At 39.5% G+C, this 27,403-nt stretch overlaps 1 protein-coding gene across 3 annotated transcripts in view; it reads right to left on the bottom strand.

The window, feature by feature from the left end:
• The window catches only part of CEP120 (centrosomal protein 120), an 83,493-nt gene extending 57,578 nt beyond the window's left edge, over positions 1-25,915 (bottom strand). The window contains exons 1-5 of one of the 3 annotated variants that reach the window (XM_070374079.1): positions 25,836-25,915; positions 25,513-25,591; positions 18,112-18,268; positions 16,452-16,566; positions 11,397-11,538 (exon numbers count right to left, since the gene is read on the bottom strand). In XM_070374079.1, the coding sequence (XP_070230180.1) occupies positions 11,397-11,538; positions 16,452-16,566; positions 18,112-18,268; positions 25,513-25,561 (463 nt within the window). In that variant the 5' untranslated portion in view covers positions 25,562-25,591; positions 25,836-25,915. Of the gene's footprint in view, positions 1-11,396; positions 11,539-16,451; positions 16,567-18,111; positions 18,269-25,512; positions 25,791-25,835 lie in introns of those variants that run through there. The other 2 variants (XM_070374081.1, XM_070374078.1) reach the window with 2 other exon arrangements.
• Between the last annotated feature and the right edge of the window lie 1,488 nt (positions 25,916-27,403).

Raw genomic sequence — 27,403 nt, 5'->3', positions numbered from 1 at the left:
AGAAAAGACTCCGACAGCAGTGACTTAAGAAAAACATTAATTATTCTTATGTTTTGACTTGTTCTGTAGATACTTTTGGATTTTTTTTCCCCCTCTTCTGTTGTAGTTGTCAATTTTATTGACACTATGAAATCTAATTAAGCTTTTGAGCTTTTTGTTTTTTCCCTCTCAGTCACATTTTTTATGGTTGTTATAACCTCTGCCTCTACACTGGGCTTGTGCAATTCTGTGGAGTTTTCCTTTTATTTTTCTTTTTAATTTTAATTTCTAATTTTTAAACCTATTATTATTTTTTTCTACATTTATTCCTTTGTTTGCTTTTCCTACTGTTCTTTTCCCCTTGTAGTTAATCTTTAATGTATATAAATCTTATCTATCTCTATTTAACTTCGTGTATCTATTTTTTTCTTTTCTTTCATCTTAAAATATTGGTTAGTTTTATTTTCATTGCTTTATTCCCCAATTGGCACCTTGCTTTAGTTTTGATTTCCAGTTTGTGCTTTAGTTAGTTTTGCCCTGGTAGATATAATTTTTGGTTTCCTTTGTTTGCTGGGTCAATCTATTGTACTTTATTTTTGTTGGACTGTTTTGATTTTGCTATTGAGTGAATATGTATATGTGTATATTCAGTCACACTTTTTATTGCTGATATAAACCTCTGCCTCTACATTGGGCTTTTGCAGTTCTATGGAGTTTTCCTTTTTTTTTTTTTCCTTTTCCTTTCTGCTTCCGTTTCTTTTTCTCCTTCTATTCTTTTTTATAATTTTAGTTTTTAATTTTTTTAAACCTATATTTTTTTCTACATTTATTCCTTTGTTTGCCTTCCCTACTGCTCTTTTCCCCTTGCAGTTAAACTTTAATGTATATAAATCTTCTTCATCTACCTCTATTTAACTTTGCATATCTATTCTTTCTTTCTTTTCTTTCTTTCCCTTCCTCTCAACATATTTGTTAGTTTTATTTTCATTGCTTTATTACCCACTTGGCACCTAGCTTTAGTTTTGTTTTCCAGTTTGTGCTTTAGTTAGTTTTGTTCTTAACTGGTAAATATAGTTTCTGATTTCCTTTGTTCATCTGGTCAATCTACTATACTTTATTTTTGTTGGACTGTTTTGACTTTTCTCATGGGTGTATATGTATATGTGTATATTCAAATATTTTAATTATTATTTGCCTGATTTTGTCACTGTCATTTGTCTGGGGTTTATCTTTGGTTTCTCATTTTTGGATATGTGTTTTAATCTCACTTAATGCCATAACAAAAAACTTGTGGAATCTTCATTCCTGACCAGAGATCAAGCCCTGAGCCTTTGAAGTGGGAGCACTGACTCCAAGATCCTAGACTACCAGATAACTAACCTTAGAGAGGACCAAACAGTGAGAACAAACACAAAGGAAATCACTAGAATACAAGACCCAACCCAGCATCACCCAACTCCCAGTAGCATCCTGTGCAGGACGCCTCATCTAAACAACAAACAAAAAAATAAACCCAATCATCAGCAGACAGGATTACCACCTCACTCAGCCTTCCCCAGCAGAGGAAAAACAAACAAAAATCATACCCTACCCAAAGCTTACAAAAACCACTGGACCAACCTAAAGAGGGTAGAAACCAAAAGGAAGAAAGAATTCAACCTTGAAGCCTGGGAAAAGGAGACCTCAAACACTATAAGTTAAAAAAAAAAAAAAAAAAAAGAAAAGAAAAGGCAGAGAAATACTACACAAATAAAGGAACACACTAGAAACACAGAAATCCAAATAAATGAAGAGGAAACAGGCAAACTACCTGAAAAAGAACTCAGAATAATGATATAAGTATGATCAAAAATCTTGAAAACAATATGGAGAAAATGTAAGAATGAATTAACCAAGACCTAGAAGAATTAAAGAATAAACATACAGAGACAACACAATTACTGAAATTAAAAATACTCTAGACGGAATCAATAGCAGAATATCTGAAGCAGAAGAATGAATCAGTGAGCTGGAAGAAAAATGGTGGAAATAACTTTTGAAGAGCAGAATAAAGTAAAAAGAATGAAAAGAGCTGAGGACAGTCTCAGAGACCTCTGGGACAATATCAAATGCACCAATATTCGAATTATAGGGGTGCCAGAAGAAGAAGAGCAAAAGAAAGGGTATGAGAAAATTTTTGAAAAGATTTTAGTTGAAAATTTCCCAAACATGGAAAAAGAAATAGTCAATCAAGTCCAAGAGGCACAAAGACTCCTATAAAGGATAAACCCAAGGAGAAACACATCAAGACACATATTAATCAAACTAACAAAGACTAAACACAAAGAAAGAATATTAAAAGCAGCAAGGGAGAAGCAACAAGTAACATACAAGGGAAACCCCTTACGTTTAACAGCTGATCTTTCAACAGAAACTCTGCAGGCCAGAAGGGAATGGTAGGATATATTTAAAGTACTGAAAGGGAAAAATCCACAACCAAGATTACTGTACCCATCAAGAATCTCATTCAAAATTGATGGAAAAATAAAAAGCTTTTCAGATAAGCAAAAGTTAAAGACAATTCAGTACCACCAAATCAGCTGTACCACAAATGTTAAAGGGACTTATACAGTCAAGAAATACAAGAAAAGAAAAAAGATCTACAAAGTCAACCCCAAATCATTATGAAAATGCCAATAGGAACACATATATCAATAATTACTTTAAATGTAAACGGATTAAATGATCCAACCAAAAGACACAGACTGGCTGAATAGATACAAAAACAAGATACATATATATACTGTCTACCAGAAACCCACTTCAGACATAAAGACACGTATAGACTGAAAGTGAGAGGATGGAAAAATATATTCCACGCAAATGGGAAGCAAAAGAAAGCTGGCGTAGCAATCCTCATATCAGACAAAATAGATCTTAAAGAATATTACAAGAGATAAGGAAGGACACTACATAATAATCGAGGGATCAATCCAATAAGACTTAACAACCATAAATACATATGCACCCAGCACAGGAGCACCTCAATACATAAGACAAACACTAACAGACATAAAAGGAGAAACTGACAGTAACACCATAATACTAGGAGACTTTAACACCCCACTCACACCAATGGACACATCATCAAAACAGAAAATTAATAAGGAAGCACAAGTCTTAAATGATACATTAGATGAAATGGATCTCATTGATTGTATCTTCAGGACATTGCAACAAAATGCAGAAGAATACACCTTCTTCTCAAGTGCACATGGAACATTCTCCGGGAAAGACCATATCTTGGGTCACAAATCAAACCTCAGTAAATTTAAGAAAACTCAAATCGTATCAAGCATCTTCCAACTACGATGCTATGAGACTGGATATCAATTACAGGAAAAAAACTGTAAGAAACGCAAACACATGGGGATTAAACAACACGTTTCTAAATAAGCCACAGGTTACTGAAGAAATCAAAAAGGAAATAAAACAATTTCTAGAAACAAATGACAATGAAAACATGACAACTCAAAACCTATGGGATGCAGCAAAAGCAGTTCTAAGAGGGAAGTTTATAGCAATACAATCCTACCTCAAGAAACAAGAATAACATCAAATAGACAACCTAACTTTACACCTAAAACAACTGGAAAAAGAAGAACAAAAAAACCCCAAATTAGTAGAAGGAAAGAAATCATAAAGATCTGAGCAGAAATAAATGAAAAAGAAATAAAAGAAACAATAGTAAAGATTAATAAAACTAAAAGCTGGTTGTTTGAGAAGATAAACAAAATTGAGACATCTTTAACCAGACTCATCAAGAGCAAGAGAGAAGAATCAAATCAACACAATTAGAAATGAAAAAGGACAGGTTACAACAGACAATGAAGAAATACAAAGGACTTTAAGAGAGTATTATGAACAACTATATGACAATAAAATGGATAACCTGGAAGAAATGGACAGATTCTTAGAAAAGATCAATCTTCCAACACTGAACAAACAAGAAATAGAAATTATGAGCAACTCAATTACAAGCACTGAAACTGAAGCTGTGATCAAAAACTCCCCCAAAACAAAAGCCCAGGACCAGATATTTTCACAAGAGAATTCTATCATTTAGAGAAGAGCTAATGCCTATCCTTCTAAAACTCTTTCAAAACATTGCAGAGGAAGGAACACCTCCACACTCATTCTACGAGGCCACCATCACCCTGATACCAAAACCAGGCAAAGACAACACAACAAAAGAAAACTGCAGGCCAGTATCACTGATGAACATAGATGTAAAAATCCTCAGGAAAATTTTAGCAAACAGAATTCAGCAACACATCAAAATGCTCATACACCATGATCAAGCTGGGTTTATTCCAGGCATGCAAGGATTCTTCAATATACACAAATCAATCCATGCAATACACCATATTAACAAATTGAAAGATAAAAACCATATGATCATCTCAATAGATGCAGAAAAAGCCTTTGACAAAATTCAGCACCCATTTATGATGAAAACTTTTCAAAAAATGGGCACAGAAGGAACCTACCTCAACATAGTAAAGGGAAAATATATGATAAGCCTACAGCAAACATTATTCTCAATGGTGAAAAACTGAAAGCATTCGCCCTAACATCAGGAACAAGACAAGAGTGTCCACTTTCACCACTATTATTCAACATGGTTCTGGATGTCCTAGCTACAGCAATCAGAGAAGAAAAAGAAATAAAAGGAATCCAGATCAGAAAAGAAGTAAAGCTCTCACTGTTTGCACATGACATGATATTATACATAGAAAACCCTAAAGATAGTAACAGAAAATTACTAGAGCTAATCAGTGAATTTACCAAAGTTGCAGGATACAAAATCAATACACAGAATTCACTTGCATTTCTATATACTAACAATAAAAAATCAGAAAGGAATTAAGGAATCAATCCTATTCACCACTGCAACAAAAAGAGTTAAATATCTAGGAATAAACTTACCTAGGGAGACAAAAAAACTGTACACAGAAAATTATAAGACATTAATAAAAGAAATCAAAGACAACATAAACAAATTCCATATTCCTGGGTAGGAAGAATCAATATTGTGGAAATGACTATACTACCAAATGCAATCTACAGATTCAATGCGTTCCCAACAAATTACCAATGGCATTTTTCACAGAAGTAGAACAAAAAATTTCACAATTCATATGGAAACACAAAGACTCCAAATGGCCAAAGCAGTCTTGAGAAGGAAGAATGGAGCTGAAGGAATCAACCTTCCTGACTTCAAAGCTACAGTATTATACTTCAAAGCTACAGTCATCAAGACTGTATGGTACTGGCACAAAAACAGAAATATAGACCAATGAAACAAGATAGAAAGCCAAGAAATAAACCCATGCACCTATGGGGACCTTATTTTTGACAAACAAGATATACAATGGGGCAAAGATAGCCTCTTCAATAAATGGTGCTGGGAAAACTGGATAGCTACATGTAAAAGAATGAAATTAGAACACTTCCTAACACCACACAAAGATAAACTCAAAATGTATTAAAGACCTAAATATAAGACCAGAAACTATAAAACTCTTAGAGGAAAACATAGGCAGATCACTCGAGGACATAAAGCAAGATCCTCTGTGATCCACCTCCTAGAGTAACAGAAATAAAAACAAAAGTAAACAAGTGGGACCTGATTAAACTTAAAAGCTTTTGCACAGCAAAGGAAACTATAAGCAAAACGAAAAGACAACCCTCAGAATGGGAGATAAAAATAGCAAATGAAACAACTGAAAAAATTAATTTCCAAAATATACAAGCAGCTCACACAACTCAAAGCCAGGAAAACAACCCACCCAATCAAAAAGTGGGGAAAAGACCTAAACAGACATTTCTCCAAAGAAGACATACAGATGGCTAAAAAACACATGAAAAGATGCTCAACATCGCTCATTATTAGAGAAAAGCAAATCAAAACCACAATGAGATATCACCTCACACTGGTCAGAATGGCCATCATCAACAAGTCTACAAACAATAAATGCTGGAGAGGGTGTGGAGAAAAGGGAACACTCTTGCACTGTTGGTGGGTACGTAAATTGATACAGCCACTATGGAAGACGGTATGGCAATTCCTTAAAACACTAGGAATAAAACCACCATATGACCTACCAATTCCACTCCTAGGCATATACCCTGAGGAGACCAAAACTGAAAAAACACATGTATCCCATTGTTCCATTGCAGCACTATTTACAATAGCTAGAACACTGAAGCAATGTAGATGTCCATCAACAGATGGATGGATAAAGAAGTTGTGGTACATATACACAATGGAATATTATGCAGCCATAAAAAGGAATGCATTTGAGTCAGTTCTGATGAGGTGGATGATCCTAGAATCTATTATACAGAGTGAAATGAGTCAAAAACAGAAAGATAAATATCATATTCTAGTGCATATATAACAGTTAGAACTGGACATGGAACAACAGACTAGTTCCAAATAGGAAAAGGAGTACCTCAAGGCTGTATACAGAGAAGGCAATGGCACCCCACTCCAGTACTCTTGCCTGGAAAATCCCATGGATGGAGGAGCCTGGTAGGCTGTAGTCCATGGGGTCGCTATAAGTCAGACACGACTGAGTGACTTCACTTTCACTTTTCACTTTCATGCATTGGAGAAGGAAATGGCAACCCACTCCAGTGTTCTTGCCTGGAGAATCCCAGGAATGGGGGAGCCTGGTGGGCTGCCGTCTATGGGGTCACACGGAGTCGGACACGACTGAAGTGACTTAGCAGCAAGGCTGTATATTGTCACCCTGCTTATTTAACTTCTATGCAGAGTACATCAAGAGAAACGCTGGGCTGGATGAAGCACAAGCTGGAATCAAGATTGCCAGGAGAAATATCAATAACCTCAGATGTGCAGATGACACCACCCTTAAGGCAGAAAATGAAGAACTAAAGAGCCTCTTTTAAAAAGTTGGCTTAAAACTCAACATTCAGAAAACTAAGATCACAGCATCTGATCCCATCACTTCATGGCAAATAGATGGGGAAACAGTGAGAGACTTTATTTTTGGGAGCTAAAATGACCACATATGGTGACTGCAGCCATGAAATTAAAAGACACTCCTTGGAAGGAAAGTTATAACCAACCTAGACGGCATATTAAAAAGCAGAGACATTACTTTGCCACAAAGGTCCATCTAGTCACAGCTATGGTTTTTCCAATAGTCATGTATGGATGTGAGAGTTGGACTATAAACAAAGCTGTGTGCTGAAGAACTGAAGCTTTTAAACTGTAGTGCTGCAGAAGACTCTTGAGAGTCCCTTGGACTGCAAGGAGATCCAACCAGTCAATCCTAAAGGAAATCAGCCCTGAATATTCATTGGAAGGACTGACGCTGAAGCTGAAACTCCAATATTTTTGCCACCTGATGCGAAGAATTGACTCATTTGAAAAGACCTTGATGCTGGGAAAGACTGAAGGCAGGAGGAGAAGGGGATGACAAAGGATGAGATGGTTGGATGGCATCACCAACTCGACTGACATGAGTTTGAGTAAGCTCTGGGAATTGGTGATAGACAGGGAAGCCTGGCGTGCTGCAGTCCACGGGGTCACAAAGAGTCAGAAACGACTGAGTGAGTGAAGTGAACTGAACACATATACAGAATCTAGAAGAATGATACTGAAGGACTTATTTTCAGGGCAGCAATGGAGAAGCAGACATAGAGAATAGATTTATGGACATGGGGAGAGGGAAGGAGAGGGTGAGATGTATGGAAAGAGTAACAGGGAAACTTACATTACCATACATAAAATAGACAGCCAATGGGAATTTGCTGTATGGCTCAGGAAACTCAAACAGGGGCTCTGCATCAACTTAGAGGGCTGGGATAGGGAGGGAGATGGGAGAGAGGTTCAAAAGGGAGGCGATATATGTATACCTATTGCTGATTCATGTTGAGGTTTGACAGAAAACAACAAAATTCTGTAAAGAAATTATCCTTCAATAAAAAAATTAATTAAAAAAGTCTAAACAATAAATGCTGGAGAGGGTTTAGAGAAAAGGGAACCCTTCTACAGTGTTTTCCTAGGAATATTAAGTAATACAGCCACTATGGAGAACAGTATGGAGATCCCTTAAAAACTAAGATAGAGCTACCACATGACCCAGCAGTCCCACTCCTGGGCACGTGTGTGCCTATGTGCATGTGAAGCCGCTCAGTCGTGTCCATCTCTTTGCAACCCCATGGACTGCAGCCTGCCAGCCTCCGCTGTCCATGAGATCCTCCAGGCAAGAATACTGAAGTGGGTTGCCATGCCCTCCTCCAGGGAACCTTTCCAACCCAGAGATCAAACCCCTGTCTCTACGTCTCTTAAACAGGCGGGCGGGTTCTTTACCACTAGCACCACGGGGGAAGCCACTCCTGGGCATATATATATTCAGAGAAAACCATAATTTGAGAAGATACATGCACCCCATGTTCACTGCAGCACTATTTACAAGAGCCAAGACATGGAAGCAACCCAAGGTCCACTGACAGAGGAATGGATAAAGACAGAGTATGTACATGCAGTAGATCAGCCATTAAGAAGAATGAAATAATGCTATTTATAGAGATTACCATCCTAAGTGAAGTCAGACAAAGACTAATATTATACAATTCCCCTTATTGCAGAAACTGAAAAAAATTATACAATTGAACTTAACACTCACAAACATAGAAAAATTGACTCATGCTTACCAGGGGAAAGGTGGGAGGGAGAGAAACTGGGAATTGGGGATAAGGTGGGTTTATTTAAAATCCCAAATTTTAAATAAACACACTATAATTAAAACAGATGATCAACAAGGAACTACTGTATAGCACAGGGAACTCTACTCAATATTCTGTAATAACCTAAATGGGAAAATAATTTGCAAAACAGATATATGCATACATATAACTGAACCACTTTGCTCTAACACCTGAAAGTTACACAAAACTTTAAATCAACTATATACTCCAACATCAAATAAAATTTTTCAATGTACCATCAAAATAAGATATCATTTACATCAGCACCCAAAACAATTATATACTTAGAAATAAGTCTAACAAAACATGCAGAAGATCTATACAAGATAAACTATAAAGCTGTGATAAATAACAACAAAGAACTAAATAAATTAAGCTAAATTCTATGCTTATGAGTAGAACAATTCAATACTGTCAAGAGGTCAGTCCTTCCAGCTTGATCTACACAATCAGTACAATCCCAATCAAAATTCCAACGAGTTTTTTTGTGGACATAAGGACAAAATGATTCTAAAGTTTCAACAGAGAAGCAAAGGACCCAGAATAGGCACCTCAATATTGAAGAACAAAGTCGCTCGACTGATACCACTCAACCTACACACTTACTACAAAGCTACAGTAATTCAGACAGTGTGGTACTAGTGAAACACACAAAGGTCAGTGAAACAGAGAGCCCAGAAATAGACTGACATAAACACTGTCAACGGGTGTTTGACAAAGTAGCAAAGACAACACAATGGAGCAGACAGTCTTTCAACAAGTGGTGCCTAGAACAACGGGACAGCCACGTGTAAAAAAATGAACACAAACTTATTTTAAGGTCTGTATGACCTCAAAACCTTCACAAAAGTTAACTCAAAATGGTTCATAGATCTAAGTGTAAAGTACAAACCTTTATTAAATCCTAAAAGACCAAAGTACAAACCCTATTACATCCTAGGAAAAACCTGGATGCCCATAGTTATGGAATGATTTTTTAGATACAACACTGTAGGTACAATCTGTGAAAGAACTGATGAGCAGGATTTCATTAAAATTTTAAAACTTCTGCTCTGCTAAAGACAATGTCAAACAAATAAGAAGACAAGCCACAGAATGGAAAAAATATTTGCAAAAGACATTTGATAAAGGCCTATTATCCAAAATATACAAAGAACACTTAAAATGCAAAAAAAAAAAAAAAAAAAAAAAATTTAAAAATGGGCAAACAACCTAAATAGCCACCTCACTTAAGAAGATATACAGATGGCAAATAAGCACATGAAAAGATGTTAACATCATTTATCACTAGAGAAGTGCAAATAAAACAATGAGACACCACTACATACCTACTAAAATGAACAAAATCCAAAACACAGACAACACTAAATGCTGTCAGGGACGTGAAGCAACAGAAACTCTCACTCACTGATGGTGGAAACGGAAAATGTACACCCACTTTGGAAGGCAAGTTTGTTGGTTTCTTACAAAATTAAACATGCTTACCATACACTGTTACATGGCAGTTTCTTATGTTAATAAACCTTGGCATGCTGTTACCATACGATCCAATAATCATGCTGTCTGGTATTTGCCCAAATGAACTGAAAACTCAGGTCAACTCAAAAGCCTGCACAAGGATGTTTGTAATAGTTCTATATCTAAGAGCCCCAACTTGGAAGCAACTAAGATATTCTTCAATAGCTTGAGTGGATAAATAAATACTGGTACATCCAAACAATTGCATATTATTCAGCTCTAAAAAGAAATGACCTATTAAGCCACAAAATGACACGGAAGAAGCCTAAATGCATACTACTGAGTGAAAGAAGCCAATCTGAAAAAGCCACATGCTTCATGATCCCAATAATACAACATTCGAGAAAAAGCAAAACTACAGAGACAGTAAAAAGATCAGTAGTGGCCAAGGGTGAGAGGGGGAGGAGAGAAGAACAAACAGAAAACAGATCTTCAGGGCAGTGAAACAGTTCTGTAGGATCCTCCAACCATCGATATGTGTCATTACACACTTGTCAAAACCTATAGGATGTCCAATACCAAGACCCTAATATAAATTATGGACACTGAGTGATGATGATGTGTCAGTGTGGGTCATCAACTGTATAAATGTACCACTCTGGTGAGAGATGCTGACAGTGGTGAGGAGGGCTGTGGGGAGGGGGGTAGTATTTGGGAACACTCAGTACTTCCCACTTGATTTTGCTGTGAACCTAAAAAAGCTCTAAAACAACAAAAGTTTATTAAATAAAAAATAAAGAAAAAAAAAAGAAGGTTTTCTTAAACTACAGCTGAGTTAATAAAGACCAATAAAGACATTTTTGGTTTCCCTGCACTCATCCAAGGAAGAAAATTTTCCTAAGAAGCAATTTTTATAAACCATACAAAATTCTGCTTTATTCTGCTGTATATCAAACAATGAAAACACAATCTTTCCTTATTGCTAATTTTTGAAGACAACAGCAAAGAGAAACAAGTGTTCATGTGTAACAATGTCACAGCATTTGTCTGCTCTGGAGTAAAATCAGTTCACACCCTTGCATTTGTCTCCCTATAATACCGCCACCCCTCCCTTCCTGAAATTCTAGTCCACAGGTGTACGTCTCAGAGAATAACCTTAGAGATGATGCACAAACCTTTTCCATCACGAGGAGGGGCTCCCTTTGCTTTAAAACTGTCCACTGGTGCCTTCGTGTCTGTTTCCAAAGCAATGCTTATCTGTATCTCAGACTTGAACTTGGTGTATTTATTACTCAGCAACTGGTACCATTTTGGTGCCTAGAGAGTAACAAAGAAAGCAAAACTCCTTAATAGTTAATAAGGAAATAAACAGTAGTGGGAAATGTTCTATAAGGTTGTAAATATATTTCCTGTAGCTTCTCAGAACTTCCTCCTCTTTTAAAGTATTTTTCCCCCACATTTTCCTCAAAAGAAATTAATCTTACTTAGGAAACTAACTGAGTTTCCTGTTGGGAAAAAAACAAGCTAAAGTTTAGATTGCCTTGCTTGTTTTTATTCCCATGCTTCAACAGGTATGTGTATTTCTATCCTCACTCATATCATCGGTCTTACTTCATCCCTTATAACAACAACAAAGACTATCAGTTTTCCAGTTTCTAACCGCTCATTTTTCACTTCTTCTGTTATACCTTTTCTGCCTGCCACATTTCTGCTTTGTTCTGTTTATATCAAATCAGGAAAAGAAAAGCTTAGTGTTAATAAAAGCACAAACAAAATACTAAAGTAAGGTCCAGTGGTAGAGCTCTGGGTTATGAGCCATGTATCTGACTGATATCAAAATATAAAAGCTTTCTCACAGAATGAGGAATCCTAAAATACCTGAATAGCCACCCCGTCCCCTCAAACCCAAGAGTAACCTCAAGAATCCTAACACCCCAATCAGCCTGCAAAATCTCATGGCCCATGCTCACATGTACCAGTAGCGCAGGGGCACCATTTCAGTGCCTATAAACAGCATTCTACTCTGAACACTGTAATAGAAAGGCAAAGGAACTGGTGATCAAAACCAAAAACCGCAGCTTCATATTCAAACTATGTTTATAGGTAAAATAGGATGAAATAAACCATACATATTTTTTTTAATCCATAACCAAGTTTTTTTTAAGGCAAAAACTCATAGTTTGTTGCTGTATTTGTAACAGATATTTTCTAACTTTAAGCATTAGCCTAAAAAAAAAGACTTTTATTTGCTCGCAGAATTTATGATGTATTTTATTTTTCTAGTATTAACTCAGGAAAACAAATCTGGTTTCTTCTGTTTGTGTTTATTTACAGAGAATCAATTTACCTCGCAATTAAAATATTCTACTATCCAACTTCAAATATTTCTGCTGGCAAACAAAAAACATTAAGCAAGACAATATTTAGTTTTCCCAAAACTAACTTTGAAACATTCCTTTTTAACTCTGTTCACCAATATGAAGACTAACTGCCCTAAAGGACTAACCAGGTAAAAGCCACGCCAAGAGCATTTAGAGGCAAGAGTTTGGCTCGGACATCCTTCTCCTCAGAGGAGTTACCTTCTCTTTAACCAAAGAAACTACACAAGTATTCTGGGTCTAAGCCTAGAAGGAAAACCGTTCTTAGGACTTGGTGGGAAGAGAGGTGACCCAAGGATGGAGGAGAAACAAGTCCTTTTTATAAAGCATTTCAGTTTCTTTTGAATAGTTCCAAATTTGGGCCAGACTGACGGCCTTATTTGCAATTACACACATACTTTTGGAGATACTGCAAGGTGGGTCCCAGATGACCACAATAAACTGACTATTGTAATAAAGGGAGTCGTAGAAGTTTTGGGGTCTCCCAGTGCATACAGAAGTTCTGTTTACACTATATTGTAGTTTAAGTGTGCAGCAGCATTATGCCTAAAAAAATGTACATACCTTATTTAAAAAATACTTTATTGCTAAAAAATGCTAACTATCAGCTAAGCCTTCAGTGAGTCATAATCTTCTTACAATAGTAACATCAGAGATCACTGATCACAGATCATTTTAATGATGAAAATGTTTGAAATATTCCAGTTACCAAAATGTGAGCAAATGCTGCTGGAAAACGGCTCCAACAGATCTCCTTGACAACCAGTTGTCACAACTGGTTTAAAAAAAAAAGCATATCTGTGAAGCACAATAAACTGAAGTGCAATAAAAATGAAGTATGCCTTTATTTTTCTACCAGGAGCAGAAATGTCAGTAACAGATAAATTTTTCTTCACAGAATCCTCATTTAAGATCCAAATCCATCAAGGACTTTAAAATAAGAGAGAATATTTTTTTACTTTATTTTCTGGAGAAAGTAGGACCAAAAAATGTCATTAAGAAAAACTGAAACTAAGAACTTCTAAAGTCAATAACATACAAAAAAAGTTGTAAGATACTTTAAAAGACTTTCAATAACAAAAGCATAATCAAGACCCTGAGTTGTTTTACCATCTTGCCAAGGGAATACTATTTACATAACAAATGTGTTTCACGAAGTTCCCTTACTCTTAATACAAAAGGCATGCAAGCAGCAGGAAGCCGGAACGCCAATTAGATGGATGCTAGGAAAGCCGGCAAAATTCAGGTTTAAACGGAAAGAAGTAGGGAAAACCACTAGGCCATTCAGGTATGACCTAATTCAAATCCCTTATGATTATTCAGTGGAGGCGATGAAGAGACTCAAGGGATTAGATCTGACAGAGTGCCTGGAGAACTATGGACAGAGGTTCGTAACATTGTACAGGAGTTAGTGACCAAAATTATCTCAAAGAAAAAGAAATGCAAGAAGGCAAAGTGGTTGTCTGAGGAGGCTTTACACACAGCTGAGGAAAGAAGAAAAGCAAAAAGCAAGAATGGGAAAGATACACCCAACTGAATGCAGAGTTCCCAGAGAATAGCAAGGAGAGATAAGAAGGGCTTCTTAAATGAACCATGCAAAGAAGTAGAGGAAAACAACAGAATGGGAAAGACTAGGGATCTCTTCAAGAAAATCAGAGATACCAAGGGAATATTTCATGCAAGGATGGGCACGATAAAAGACAAAACAGTAAGGACCTAACAGAGGCAGAAGAGATTTAAAAGAAGTGACAAGAATACACAGAAGAACAATACAAAAAATTCTTAATGACCCAGATAACCACAATGGTGTGGTCACTCACCTAGAGCCTGACATGCTGGAGTCTGAAGTTAAGTGGGCCTTAGGAAGCAACACTACAAACAAGGCTAGTGGAGGTGATGGAATTCCAGCTGAGTATTTCAAATCCTAAAAGATGATGTTGTTAAAGTGCTGCACTCAATATGTCAGCAAATTTGGAAAACTCAGCAATGGCCACAGGACTGGGAAAGGTCAGTTTTCATTACAATCCCAAAGAAAGGCAGTGCCAAAGAATGTACAAATTAGGGTATAATTGCATTCATTTAGCATGCTAGTAAGGTTATGCTCAAAATCCTTCAAGCAAGGCTTCTGCAGTATGTGAACCAAGAACTTCCAGACATACAAGCTGGGTTTAGAAAAGGCAAAGGAACCAGAGATTAAATTGCCAACATTTGTTGGAACGTAGACAAAGCAAGGGAATTCAAGAAAAAATCTACCTCTGCTTCATTAACCAGGCTAAAGTCTTTGACTGCATGGATCATAACAAACTGTGGAAAATTCTTAAAGAGATGGAAATACTAGACTACCTTACCTGTCTCCTGAGAAACCTGTATGCGGGTTCAGACGCAACAGTCAGAACCTTACAGGGAACAATTGACTGATTCAAAACTGGGAAAGGAGTACAATAAGGCTGTAAATTGTCACCCTGTTTATTTAACTTATATGCAGAGTACATTATGTGAAATGCCAGACTGGATGGATCACAAGCTGGAATCAAGACTGCCATGAGAAATATCAACAACCTCAGACATGCAGACGATACCACTCTAATGGCAGAAAGAGAAGAACTAAAGAGCCTCTTGATGAGGGTGAAAGGGAAGACTGAAAAAGCTGGCTTAACTCTCAACATTCAAAAAGCAAAAATCATAGTATCTGGTCCCACCACTTCATGGCAAATAGAAGGGGGAAAAAATGGAAGCAGTGCCAGACTTTATTTTCTTGGGCTCCAAAATCACTGAAGAAGGGGACTGCAGCCATGAAATTAAAAGATGCTTGCTCCTTGGAAGGAAAGGAATGACAAACCTTGACAGTGTATTAAAAAGCAGAGACATCACTTTGACAATAAAGGTCCATATAGCCAAAGCGATGATTTTTCCAGTTGTCATGTATGGAAGAGGGAGTTGGGCCATAAAGAAGGCTGAGTGCCAAAAAATTGATGCCTTTGAATTATGGTGCTGGAGAAGACTCTTGAGATTCCGTTGTTGGACTGCAAGGAGATCAAACCAGTCAATCCTAAAGGAAATCAACCCTGAATATTCACTGGAAGGACTGTGCTGAAACTGAAGCTCCAATACTGTGGCCATGTGATGTAAAGAGATGACTCACTGGAAAAGACCCTGATGCTGGGAACAATTGAAGGCAAAAAGAGAAGAGCACAGCAGAGGATGAAATGGTTAGATAGCACCACCGACGAAATGGTTAGATAGCATCACCGACTCAATGGACATGAATCTGAGCAAACTTTGGGAGATAATGAAGGACAGGGAAGCCTGATGTGATGTAGTCCATGGGGGTCACAAAGAGTTGGACATGACTTAGTGACTGAACAACATGACAGCCTCGGTAAGTGCCTTAAGTTTGAGATGGCAGCATGAAATGCAGGATATTAGATGGATCAGGAGGGAAAACCAACTGGAAAGGGTTGGCTCTGGAGGCCAGGAAAGGGAAGCGTCAAGGAAGACGTCTGGAAGGAGAGCAGTGACCATCACTGAAGCAAGGAACTCTAAAAGAGGAGCACTTTGAAGGTGAAGTGCAGGAGCTGAACACATTAAACGTAAAGGTAATAGCAACTTGAACACAGATGTGAACTCAGAAGTTTCTTTGAGAGATACGTCTAGGTCAAAGGAAGGATCAAAAGGTCAGGATTTTCTAAACCAAATTCACCTTAAGAACTAAGAACTACCATACCACATACCATGGTACGAGCCCATGATCTATTAGGTCTAACAGTCCATGTCCTTTCCATCAATCTCTTATCTACTGAAAATAACCAACTGTTTGGCAGAGTCCATAACAAAACATCAAAAGCTCAGTACCTGCTTTGTTTCTTGAGCAGTTCTTAAGTCTAGAACAACGTAACCAATAGTTTCTCTGGCTGAAGTTGAAGGATCCAAGGCAAAACACTGCAGTTTGATAGGAGTACGCTGTAGCCTGTAACATAACAATTCATGTGATAAATAAAATCACTTTTGCTTAATACTGAACTTTCTATTTGCTTTGAAAAACCTACTTACTACTACTATTCAAGACAACTATTATTTTGTTGGATAACCTATACCTGTTCTGTGCTTTCTAAAAAACTCTTCAACTTCCATGAACTATTAATTATGTCTACTTATCTATATACCAACTATACACAAAACATGAAAAAAAAAAAAAAAATTTAAGTCTCTCTCATCCAAGAAGCTAACATCTAGGTCAATGTTTCTCAAGCTTCTGTGACACACAGAATGTTTTCAAAGTCAAAAATTACCATTAATCCTCAAGACTGATTTTAAATTGTTTTTCTTAGACTTACACACATAAAGCTTCAAAAACACATATATATGCCTTTTTTTTAGGTTTTTTTTATGTAGATGAAAGAAATCTTTATTGAATCTGTTACAATATTGCTTCTGTTTAACGTTTTAGTTTTATGGCCCTGAGGCATGGATCTTAGCTCCCAGACTAGGGATGGAACCTGCACCCCTGCACTGGAAGGGAAGTCCCTATTTATATGCTTATAACTCTTTTTGTTGCTAAAAAAAAAAATGAAAGAAACTTAAGAATTAAATGTCATAACATTGTAGATGATTAAAATTAAGTTAAAAACAATTCAGTGTAATACATGATAAGGTCATGTAAGCATGAGCTTGACTTATGCAACATGGCTTCTTTTGAGTCTAGAACCCCTACATACATAGTAAGCTGACTGGATTTTGCCATCACTGCCATTATCTAATGGAATGACTGGGCACAAAAGTCATCATTTACGTATTTATCTGTGTTATTTTCTCAGTCTACTAAATACAGAGTGGTGCCACTTTATAACAACACAATCATATATACAAACACCAATGCAGGCACTAGTATCTCAATATGAAGACATTGTCTGAGCAGATATTCCAGAAGTCACTAAGATTAAATGCAAAATTTTAGTCTCCTCTAGGAATTTAATACCATTTCAAAGAAACTCATGGACTAATCCAGGGGATCTTCCCAATCAAACCCAGGTTTCCTGCACTGCAGGCGGATTCTTTACCACCTGAGCTACCAGGGAAGCCTACCTAGATATATATACACACACACACACACATATACAGTAGCTCCGCTGGTAAAGAACCCACCTGCAATGCACGAGACCCCAGTTCAATTCCTGGGTCAGGAAGTTCCCTTGGAGAAGGGATAGGCTACCCACTCCAGTATTCTTGGGCTTCCCTGGTGGCTCAGATGGTAAAGAATCCACCTGCAATGCAGGAAACCCCAGTTCAATCCCTGGGTTGGGAAGATCCCCTAGAGGGCATGGCAACCCACTCCAGTATTCTTGCCTGGAGAATCCCCATGGCAGAGGAGCCTGGTGGTCCATAGACCACAAAGAGTTGGACATGACTGAGCAACTAAGCACAGCACAGTACCTTCAAGCATGCACACATGTGCGTGCACACACACACATCACAAATTGAAACAACAGCTGAACAGATTGAAAATAACAGTCACCTGTGCTGATGAAGCGCTTTCCTGTCAATTTCCCAGGCTAACTCAGTAGCAAATTCCGGCTGGTCTGTATGGTCCACAGGATCAGTAGCCAACTGCTCTCCATCAAACTTTGCTTCTACTATAAGCATATGTTTTGGACGTTTGGGGAAATGGCGACCTAGAAAAAAAAGACTGTACAGGTTAACTGGAAGTGTACAAAAATCAAATACGGTCCCTTGGCATGTAAGTTTTAAAAACTGACATGTTAACAGTGGTTAACTTATCATGTATTCCATAAACTAACTCACTAGCACATACTCACATATATACTCAAATTCATGATTCATAAAAACATTAGTCAAACTGGAAGCTGTAATTAATAAATTAGTGCTTCTCTAACACTAATGTGCAATGAATCAGCCAAGGTCCTGTAAAATGTAGATTCTGGTTCAACTGGTCTGGGATGGGCCCAGGATTCTGCATTTCTAACAAGATCCCAGGAGATGTCAACGGTGTTGTTCTTGGTTCACACTTTGAGCAGCAATGATCTCAATAACATTCAGAATTAAAGTGTTAAAAATGTGATTATACCAATTTTAGATATTACTAAAATCACTGCAGACAGTGACTGCAGCCACAAAATTAAAAGATGCTTATTCCTTGGAAGAAAACCGATGACCAACCTAGACAGCATATTAAAAAGCAGAAACATCACTTTGCCAACAAAGGTCCATCTAGTCAAAGCTATGGTTTTTCCAGTAGTCAAGTATGGATGTGAGAGCTGGACCATAAAGAAGTCTGAGCACTGAAGAACTGATGCTTTCAAACTGTGGTGCTGGAGAAGACTCTTGAGAGTCCCTTGGATAGCAATGAGATCAAAGCAGTCAATCCTAGAGGAAATCAACCCTAAATATTCATTAGAAGGATTGATGCTGAAGCTGAAGCTCCAATACCTTTGCCACCTGAAACGAAGAGGTGACTCCCTGATGCTGGCAAAGATTGAGGACAGGAGGCATAGGGGGCAACAGAGGACAAGATGGTTGGATGGCATCACTGACTCAATGGTAATGAGTTTGAGCAAATTCTGAGAGATAGTGAAGGACACGGAAGCTTGTCATGCTGACTCCATGGGGTCGCAAAGAGTCAGACAGGACAGAGCAACTGAACAACAACAAATAACAGTATTTAATATAGAACAGGTTATCTGGAGAGTTAAGAAATAATCAAATTAGCAAAAACAAATTTACCTGAATCTTAATTTTCCTGTTAACACAGTAACAGGATCAATGTGACCACATGGACCACAGCCTTGTCTAACTCAGTGAAACCATGAGCGCCATGCTGTGTAGGGCCACCCAAGACAAACAGGTCACGGTGGAGAGTTCTGACAAAGCATGGTCCACTGGAGAAGGGAATGGTAAACCACTTCAGTATTCTTGCCTTGAGAACCCCATGAAGAGTATGAAAAGGCAAAAAGATAGGACGCCGAAAGATGAACTACCCAGGTCAGTAGGTGCCCAATATGCTACTGGAGATCAGTGGAGAAATAACTCCAGAAAGAATGAAGAGACAGAGCCAAAGCACAAACAACACCCAGTTGTGGATGTGATTGGTGATGGAAGTAAAGTCCGATGCTGTAAAGAGCAATAATGCATAGGAACCTGGAATGTTAGGTCCATGAATCAAGGCAAACTGGAGGTGGTCAAACAGGAGATGCCAAGAGTGAACATCCACATTTTAGGAATCAAGAGAATTAAAATGGACTGGAATGGGTGAATTTAACTCAGACGACAATTTAACTCAGAAGACAATTACATCTATTACTGTGGGCAAGAATCCCTTAGAAGAAATGGAGTAACCATCATTGTCAAAAAGAGTCCAAAATGCAGTACTTGGATACAATCTCAAAAATAACAGAATGATCTCTGTTCATTTCCAAAGCAAACCATTCAATATCACAGTAATCCAAGTCTATGCCCTGACCAGTAATGCTAAAGAAGCTGAACAGTTCTATGAAGACCTACAAGACCTTCTACAACTAACACCCAAAAAAGATGTCTTTTTCATTATAGGGGACTGGAATGCAAAAGTAGGAAGTCAAGAAATATCTGGAGTAACAGGCAAATTTGGCCTTGGAGTACAGAATGAAGCAGGGCAAAGACTAACAGAGTTTTGCCAAAAGAACACACTGGTCATAGCAAACACCCTCTTCCAACAACACAAGGGAAGGCTCTACACGTGGACATTACCACATGTTCAATACCAAAATCAGATTGATTAAATTCTCTACAGCCAAAGATGGAGAAGTTCCATACAGTCAGCAAAAACAAGACTGTGGCACAGACCATGAACTCCTTATTGCCAAATTCAGACTTAAATTGAAGAAAGTAGGGAAAACCACTAGACCATTCAGGTATGACCTAATTATGACCAAATCCCTTACAATTATACAGTGGAAGTGACAAATAGATTCAAGGTTTTAGATCTGATAGAGTGCCTGAAGAACTATGGATGGAGGTTCATGACATTATACAGAAGGCAGGGATCAAGACCATCCCCAAGGAAAAGAAATGCAAAAAGGCAAAATGGTTGTCTGAGGAGGCCTAACAAATAGCTGTGAATAGAAGAGAAGCGAAGGCAAAGGAGAAAAGGAAAGATATACCCATATGAATGCAGAGTTCCAAAGAATAGCAAGAACAGATAAGAAAGCCTTCCTCAGCTATCAGTGCAAAGAAATAGAGGAAAACAATAGAATGGGAAAGTCTAGAGATCTCTTCAAGAAAACTGGAGATGGTAGGACCTAACAGAAGCAGAAGATATTAAGAAGAAGTGGCAAGAATACACAGAACTATACAAAAAAGATCTTCACGACCCAGATAATCACGATGGTGTGATCACTCACCTAGAGCCAGACATCCTGGAATGTGAAGTCAAGTGGGCCTTAGGAAGCATCACTATGAACAAAGCTAGTGGAGATGATGGAATTCCAGTTGAGCTATTTCAAATTCTAAAAGATGAATTTGGGAAAGTACTGCACTCAATATGCCAGCAAATTTGAAAAACTCAGCAGTGGCTACAGGACTGGAAAAGGTCACCTTTCATTCCAATCCCAAAGAAAGGCAATGCCAATGAATGCTCAAACTACAGCACAATTACACTCGACTCACACACTAGTAAAGTAATGCTCAAAATTCTCCAAGCCAGGCTTCAACAGTACGTGAGCCATGAACTTCCAGATGTTCAAGCTGGATTTAGAAAAGGCAGAAGAACCAGAGATCAAATTGCCAACATCCACTGGATCATCAGAAAAGCAAGAGTGTTCCAGAAAAACATCTACTTCAGCTTTATTGACTATGCCGAAGCCTTTGATTGTGTGGATCACAAAAAAAGTAGAAAATTCTGAAAGAGATGGGAATACTAGACCACCTGACCTGCCTCCTGAGAAATTTGTATGCAGGTCAAGAAGCAACAGTTAGAACTGGACATGGAACAACAGACTGGTTCCAAATAGGAAAAGGAGTACGTCAAGGCTGCATATTGTCACCCTGCTTATTTAACTTTTATGCACAGTACATCATGAGAAACACTGGGCTGGAAGAAGCACAAGCTGGAATCAAGATTGCTGGGAGAAATATTAATTATCTCAGATATGCAGATGACACCACCCTTATGGCAGAAAGCGAAGAAGAACTAAAGAGCCTCTTGATGAAAGTGAAAGGAAAGTGAAAAAGTTGGCTTAAAATTCAACATTCAGAAAACTAAGATCATGGCATCTGGTCCCATCACTTCATGGGAAATAGATGGGGAAACAGTGGAAACAGTGTCAGACTTTATTTTGGGGGGCTCCAAAATCACTGCAGATGGTGACTGACTGCAGCCATGAAATTAAAAGACGCTTACTCCTTGGAAGAAAAGTTATGACCAACCTAGACAGTATATTCAAAAGCAGAGACCTTACTTTGCCAACAAAGGTCCGTCTAGTCAAGGCTGTGGTTCTTCCAGTGGTCATGTATGGATGTGAGAGTGGCACTACACGGAAAGCTGAGCGCCGAAGAACTGATGCTTTTGAGCCGTGGTGCTGGAGAGCCACAAGGTGTTGGACTGCAAGGAGACCCATCAGTCCATCCCAAAGGAGATCAGTCCTGAATGTTCATTGGAAGGACTGATGCTGAAGCTGAAACTCCAGTACTTGGGCCATGTGATACGAAGAACTGACTCATTTGAAAGACCCTGATGCTAGGAAAGATTGAAGGCGGAAGGAGAAGGGGACAAGAGAGGACGAGATGGTTGGATGGCATCCGTCCATGACTCAATGGACATGAGTTTGAGTCAACTCTAGGAGTTGGCAATGGACAGGGAGGGCTGGCATGCTGCAGTCCATGGGGTCGCAAAGAGTTGGACACAACTGAGCGACTGAACTGAACTAACAGAGTAAAGGATACTTTACAAATTAGCCAAAGGAAAATAAACACATTCATTCATTCATGTTATTTTCAATGGCAATGCTATACACTATCAGGAAATATTAAAATATATGCATTACTGTTCATCTGTACTGCCTGACTTCATTCCTTCAGTTTGCTGAAGACATATTCAGGGTTAAGTTTATGCCAGAAAATGGGATGCAAAAGGAAGAAAACAGAGTATGTGTTCTTGAAGAGTTGAGGGTCTAGTGGAAACAGACTTAACACAGTGCAAAAAAAAAAAAAACAACACTAAAAAAGAAATAAGCACTAAGCATCTTACAGCCAGCATGTCTGCAGGTCTGGTGAGGGGGTTTCCGTGAGGGGCGTTTAACCACAGTTAAATGAGTACATCCCTCCTGCCACTTACCCTGGTTCAAGCTGCTTAAAAGGAATTAGGCTGGTCATAAAGACCTTGATTGCAAACCTGTAGTGTCAACCAAAAGTTCTCATCTGAAACTCCCTATGAAGAGTCTTGCCACACTGGGCATGGCTCTCCCAATTAGAACTCAGGGGCCTCTCACAGGACATCATTGTTGGCTGCTCTAATCGATCACTAAGCTTCACAAATGAATTTCATATGTGTCCAAAAACACCCCTATATTTTCAGACTATCCTAACTACAACTTCCAATTAGCTTGAAAACAGAGGATAAGTATGGGACCAACAGGTGCCTGCCTCGTCCCAAAGACAAAGAAGATCTTGAAAACAGAAACCCTTATCATTCTCATCCGTGGAATCTAGTACTTAGCCCAAAGTTTGCTCATGGTAGAGGCCCAGTGATGTTCTTTTGAATAAAGAGCACTTCTAGAAGCATAGCCAAGAAATTGCAAGCAGTTCAAATAGTTGAAGGACCGGGAACATATGAATACACACAGCAGGAGAGAGAAGGCTGAAAAGGAAGGTCACAAGTCTACCCTAAAGGGCCATGTATGCCACTCTAAGCAGGACCTTATCCCTCAGCACATCAAAGGACTTTAAGAAAATTAGATTGGCATTTCAGAAGTTACCCCTGACAGTAAGGCGGACAGTGTTTTCTGAAAACATTTATGAAACAGACCACTGAGATTACTACAGTAGATTAGGGGGATAATGACAGCCCCACAGCAAGGCACCCACAATGGAAACTCGTTCATTTAAAAGTTTACATTTTTTAAAAAGTTATATAAAGTACCTACTATTATTTTTAAAATAAAATCAACACTTGGTGACCATCTGGATGTTGGGGACGGAGAGGGAACCCAGGAAGACGTTGACTCCCAGCGTCTTGGCTTGAAGCAACAGTGTGGTTACAATGAATAGAAATACAAACACAAAAGGAGGAACAGCTTGGAGGTCTGCATATGTTTATAGCAACACCTAACTGACCTTCCCAATTCCAGGCTCTCTGGAAACCACCACACTCAATCCCACAGTGGTCTGAGTTGTCTAATCGCCTAGAAGGACTCTTCTATCCTTGATTACCTACCAACCAAGGCACTTCGGCCATCAACCTAATCCACCTCCCAAACCTGTGTTTACAGACTGTATCATTTATTTTTAATTTATTTACATTACATCCCAACATGTTATGTCCTGCACATTAATTTGACCTCCCTAAGGAGACAGAACCTACAACCTTGAAGGGAAAGAGAGTGCCTTACATTTCTATTACCTCATAGCATGGGCCACAGTCCAAAAGCTTTTTGTTCACCAAATTACAAGGGGATTTTAGTCCTATGTCTTTAAACAGTCAGTAACCTAACAGTTAAATCTTCCCCAACACTATGGATTCCGGCCCATCTTCTCCTTCAAATGTTTTCTTTCCTCTCACCTCCCAAAGAGTGCCAGGCCTCCGTGAAGTATCTCCCCTGAAGGGCAGGGGTCCCCAGCCATTTCTCTCACCATTCAAGATGACTCCTTTTTGTCATATTATTCAAAACCTAACCTCAATTTAGCCATCAACTTCTATATCCTCCACTTTCCTGTTCTCCAACCACACTGAATCCAAGCAATCAAAGAACATGTCTAGCTTTACTATCCCTTAAACACCACTGGCTCTTCCCTTTGCCTGGAATGCCCTTCCTTCATTTTTTCTCCCCCTGACAAACTTTTAATCATTCTTTATGACCAAAAAAAAAAAAAAAAAAAAAAAAATGTCATCTCCTTTGGGAAAAACGTTCCCAGCTTCCCCAGACAGAGGTGGTCATTCCTTCTTCCACACCTTGATAAGTATTTATTGTTCAGGCTACACCAGTAGCTTTTGGAACCAGGTCTGTTGTGTTTTTATTCCCAGCACAGTGCCTGACACTCAGCGAGTCTCCAAACAAACCCAACTTCTGGGCATGTGCAACAGACCCTCTTGACAACTGCAGTCCTCTAAGCACCCAGTAGAGTGCTATATATGGAAGGGCCCCCCACAAAGACATCTGAAAATGCAAGAACACATAAACACTTCTGAAAAATGCAAGAAATATGTATTTGAGTCAAAGCAAAGTTCTCAACACTGATACCAGGAGGTCGCTGAACAGAACGTGCTTTCCAGGTGCTTTTCAGCTCCTATTATAAGCAGCATCGATATGCTGCTTCTGATGGAAACTTTCTCCAACATTCACTGGGTCTACGGCTAATCACGATAAATATCACCTCCCTTAATAGCAATGGCACCCACTCCAGTACTCTTGCCTGGAAAATCCCATGGACGGAGGGTCTGGTGGGCTGTAGTCCATGGGGTCGCTATGAGTCGGACACGACTGAGCGACTTCACTTTCACTTTAATAGCTCTCATACTCCCACTCCCTCGGGGGACTTTTAAATCACCTGCCCAACAGACCTTACGGCATACAACTTCAAACAAGTCTCTGGGGACCGCACCAGCGACGATGACAGGGTTCTTCAGGTTAACAAAGCCTCGGTCCCACACTACTCCGTTAACATTTAAGCAGCAGCAGCTGCAAACGCCAAGTCCCCGGTAGCTCACCTTCTAGGATGGACACGACGATGAGCAGTTGGTCGGACTTGGACACCATGGTCGCGGTCGGCGGCCGGTAGGCGGGGGTCTGCTGGGAGGAAGAGGGGCCCGGGTGAGTGGTGGGCAGCCGGCGACCCCTGCCCGAACTCCTGGCGAAGCTCCCGCCGCCCTCCCACAGCCCCGGACACCAGGATCCCGCTCGGCGGTCGGCCTGCAGCGCGCCAGGCTCCCCGGCCCGGGGCCGCCAGTCCACCCGGCCCGGCCTGTCTGCAGGCAGACAGGAGCCCGCCGCCAGAGGACCTTTTGCCGCCTGGGTAAAACCTTTCACACACCCGGACTGCGGCCGCCGCAGTTCCCCGCTTCCGCCTAGCAACCAGGCCCGCAGGCCTAGAGCCCCGGGAAGGCTGGAGGACAAAGGGTGATAGAGATCAGGGCTGTCGAGGATAGAACGCCCCTCAGCCCGCCTCACCTCCTACCCTTTTACGCTACGTTCCAGAGCCCTGAAGAAAAGACTAGCCGTTACCTCACAGCGCCCCCTGCTAGCCGGACCGGAGAAAGCGGGCGACTTGGTGGAGACCAACTGCGCAGGCGCACTACTGCAGTAACCCCCTTCCCGAACTTCCCCAGTATGGAATGCGAATGTATTGTATTCTCTGCTTTTCGTCCTAGACAAAACCTGGGAAATACATCAATGTAGATTTAGAAAACCAAAAAACCTAGCTCTGTTCAGGCCACCAGTGTCAATACTGCTTAAAAGTTAAATCCTGGAAAAATAATGATTTAAGTCTGAACTCTAAAATCAACTAAAATTGTCCTGGCGGCAGCTCAGGTTTCACGCTTTGTAAACTAAAGTAGCGTCATTACGGTAACTGCTGTAACTGCTGGCAGTGACGTAAGCTCGCTGAGAATTTCCTGTACAGTAAAAACTACCCTAAAACAAAAACATTGTCACGTGGGCAGGAAAATTAAAGGTATAGGTTCTTCTACCCAGCGAAATCAAAACCAGAAATTAAAAAGCATCTAAAAGCTTCATTTTAGATGACATTTCCCCCTTTCCATGCCTTCTCCCCCACACACTTCAGGCTTTATTTTAGGAAAGATTAGAAGTCTTTTGGAAAGCAGCTAGTTCTTGGGCGGGATCGGTGGGAGGAGGAGGAAGAGAGAACAATTTCTACTCCTTCACTCCGCCCCACCACCCCATCTCCGCTTTGTGCCCCAAAGAAAAGGAGGATGTGAAGACCGGACTAGACCACTTCTAAAACATTTTCAGGCCCCTTTAGAGGCCTCCCTGAAATAAGGCATTATGCAAAATAAAGCCAAAGTAATGATCTACTTTGGGTTCAATACATTCTTCCTCAGAAAATGTCAGATTCAAAAGTGGATCGAATCATGTAAGAACCCCCAGGTACCCAGAACGCAGCTTGGGAAATTATCTGACTGATAATTTCTGACTGATAACAGCTTGGGAAATTATCTGACTAATAATATCTGACTGATAACTGAAGACCAGTCATCCTCATCCGTTGCAGAGGAACAGGTATTTGAAGGAAATGCCTGATAACTCAGTTGGTAAAGAATCCACCTGTAATGCAGGAGACTCCAGTTCAATTCCTGGGTCGGGAAGATCCCCTGGAGAAGGAATAGGCTACCCACTTTAGTGTTCTTGGGCTTACCCTGTGGCTCAGCCGGTAAAGAATCTACCTGCAATGTGAGAGACTGGGGTTGGATCTCTGGGTTGGGAAGATGCCCTGGAGAAGAGAAAGGCTACCCACTCCAGTATTCTGGCCTGGAGAATTCCATGGACTGTATAGTCCACCTGGTCGCACAGAGTCAGAGGGGAGTTTCACTTTCACTTCACTTTCCTAATGTCATATCATTCCTCTCTTTCACTAAGTACCTC

This window comes from Bos mutus, chromosome 7 (assembly GCF_027580195.1).
Source record: "Bos mutus isolate GX-2022 chromosome 7, NWIPB_WYAK_1.1, whole genome shotgun sequence".
In the NCBI taxonomy this organism is placed as follows: Eukaryota; Metazoa; Chordata; class Mammalia; order Artiodactyla; family Bovidae; genus Bos; species Bos mutus.
Note: the sequence above shows the minus strand (reverse complement) of the source record. Positions and strands in the feature narration are given on the sequence as shown.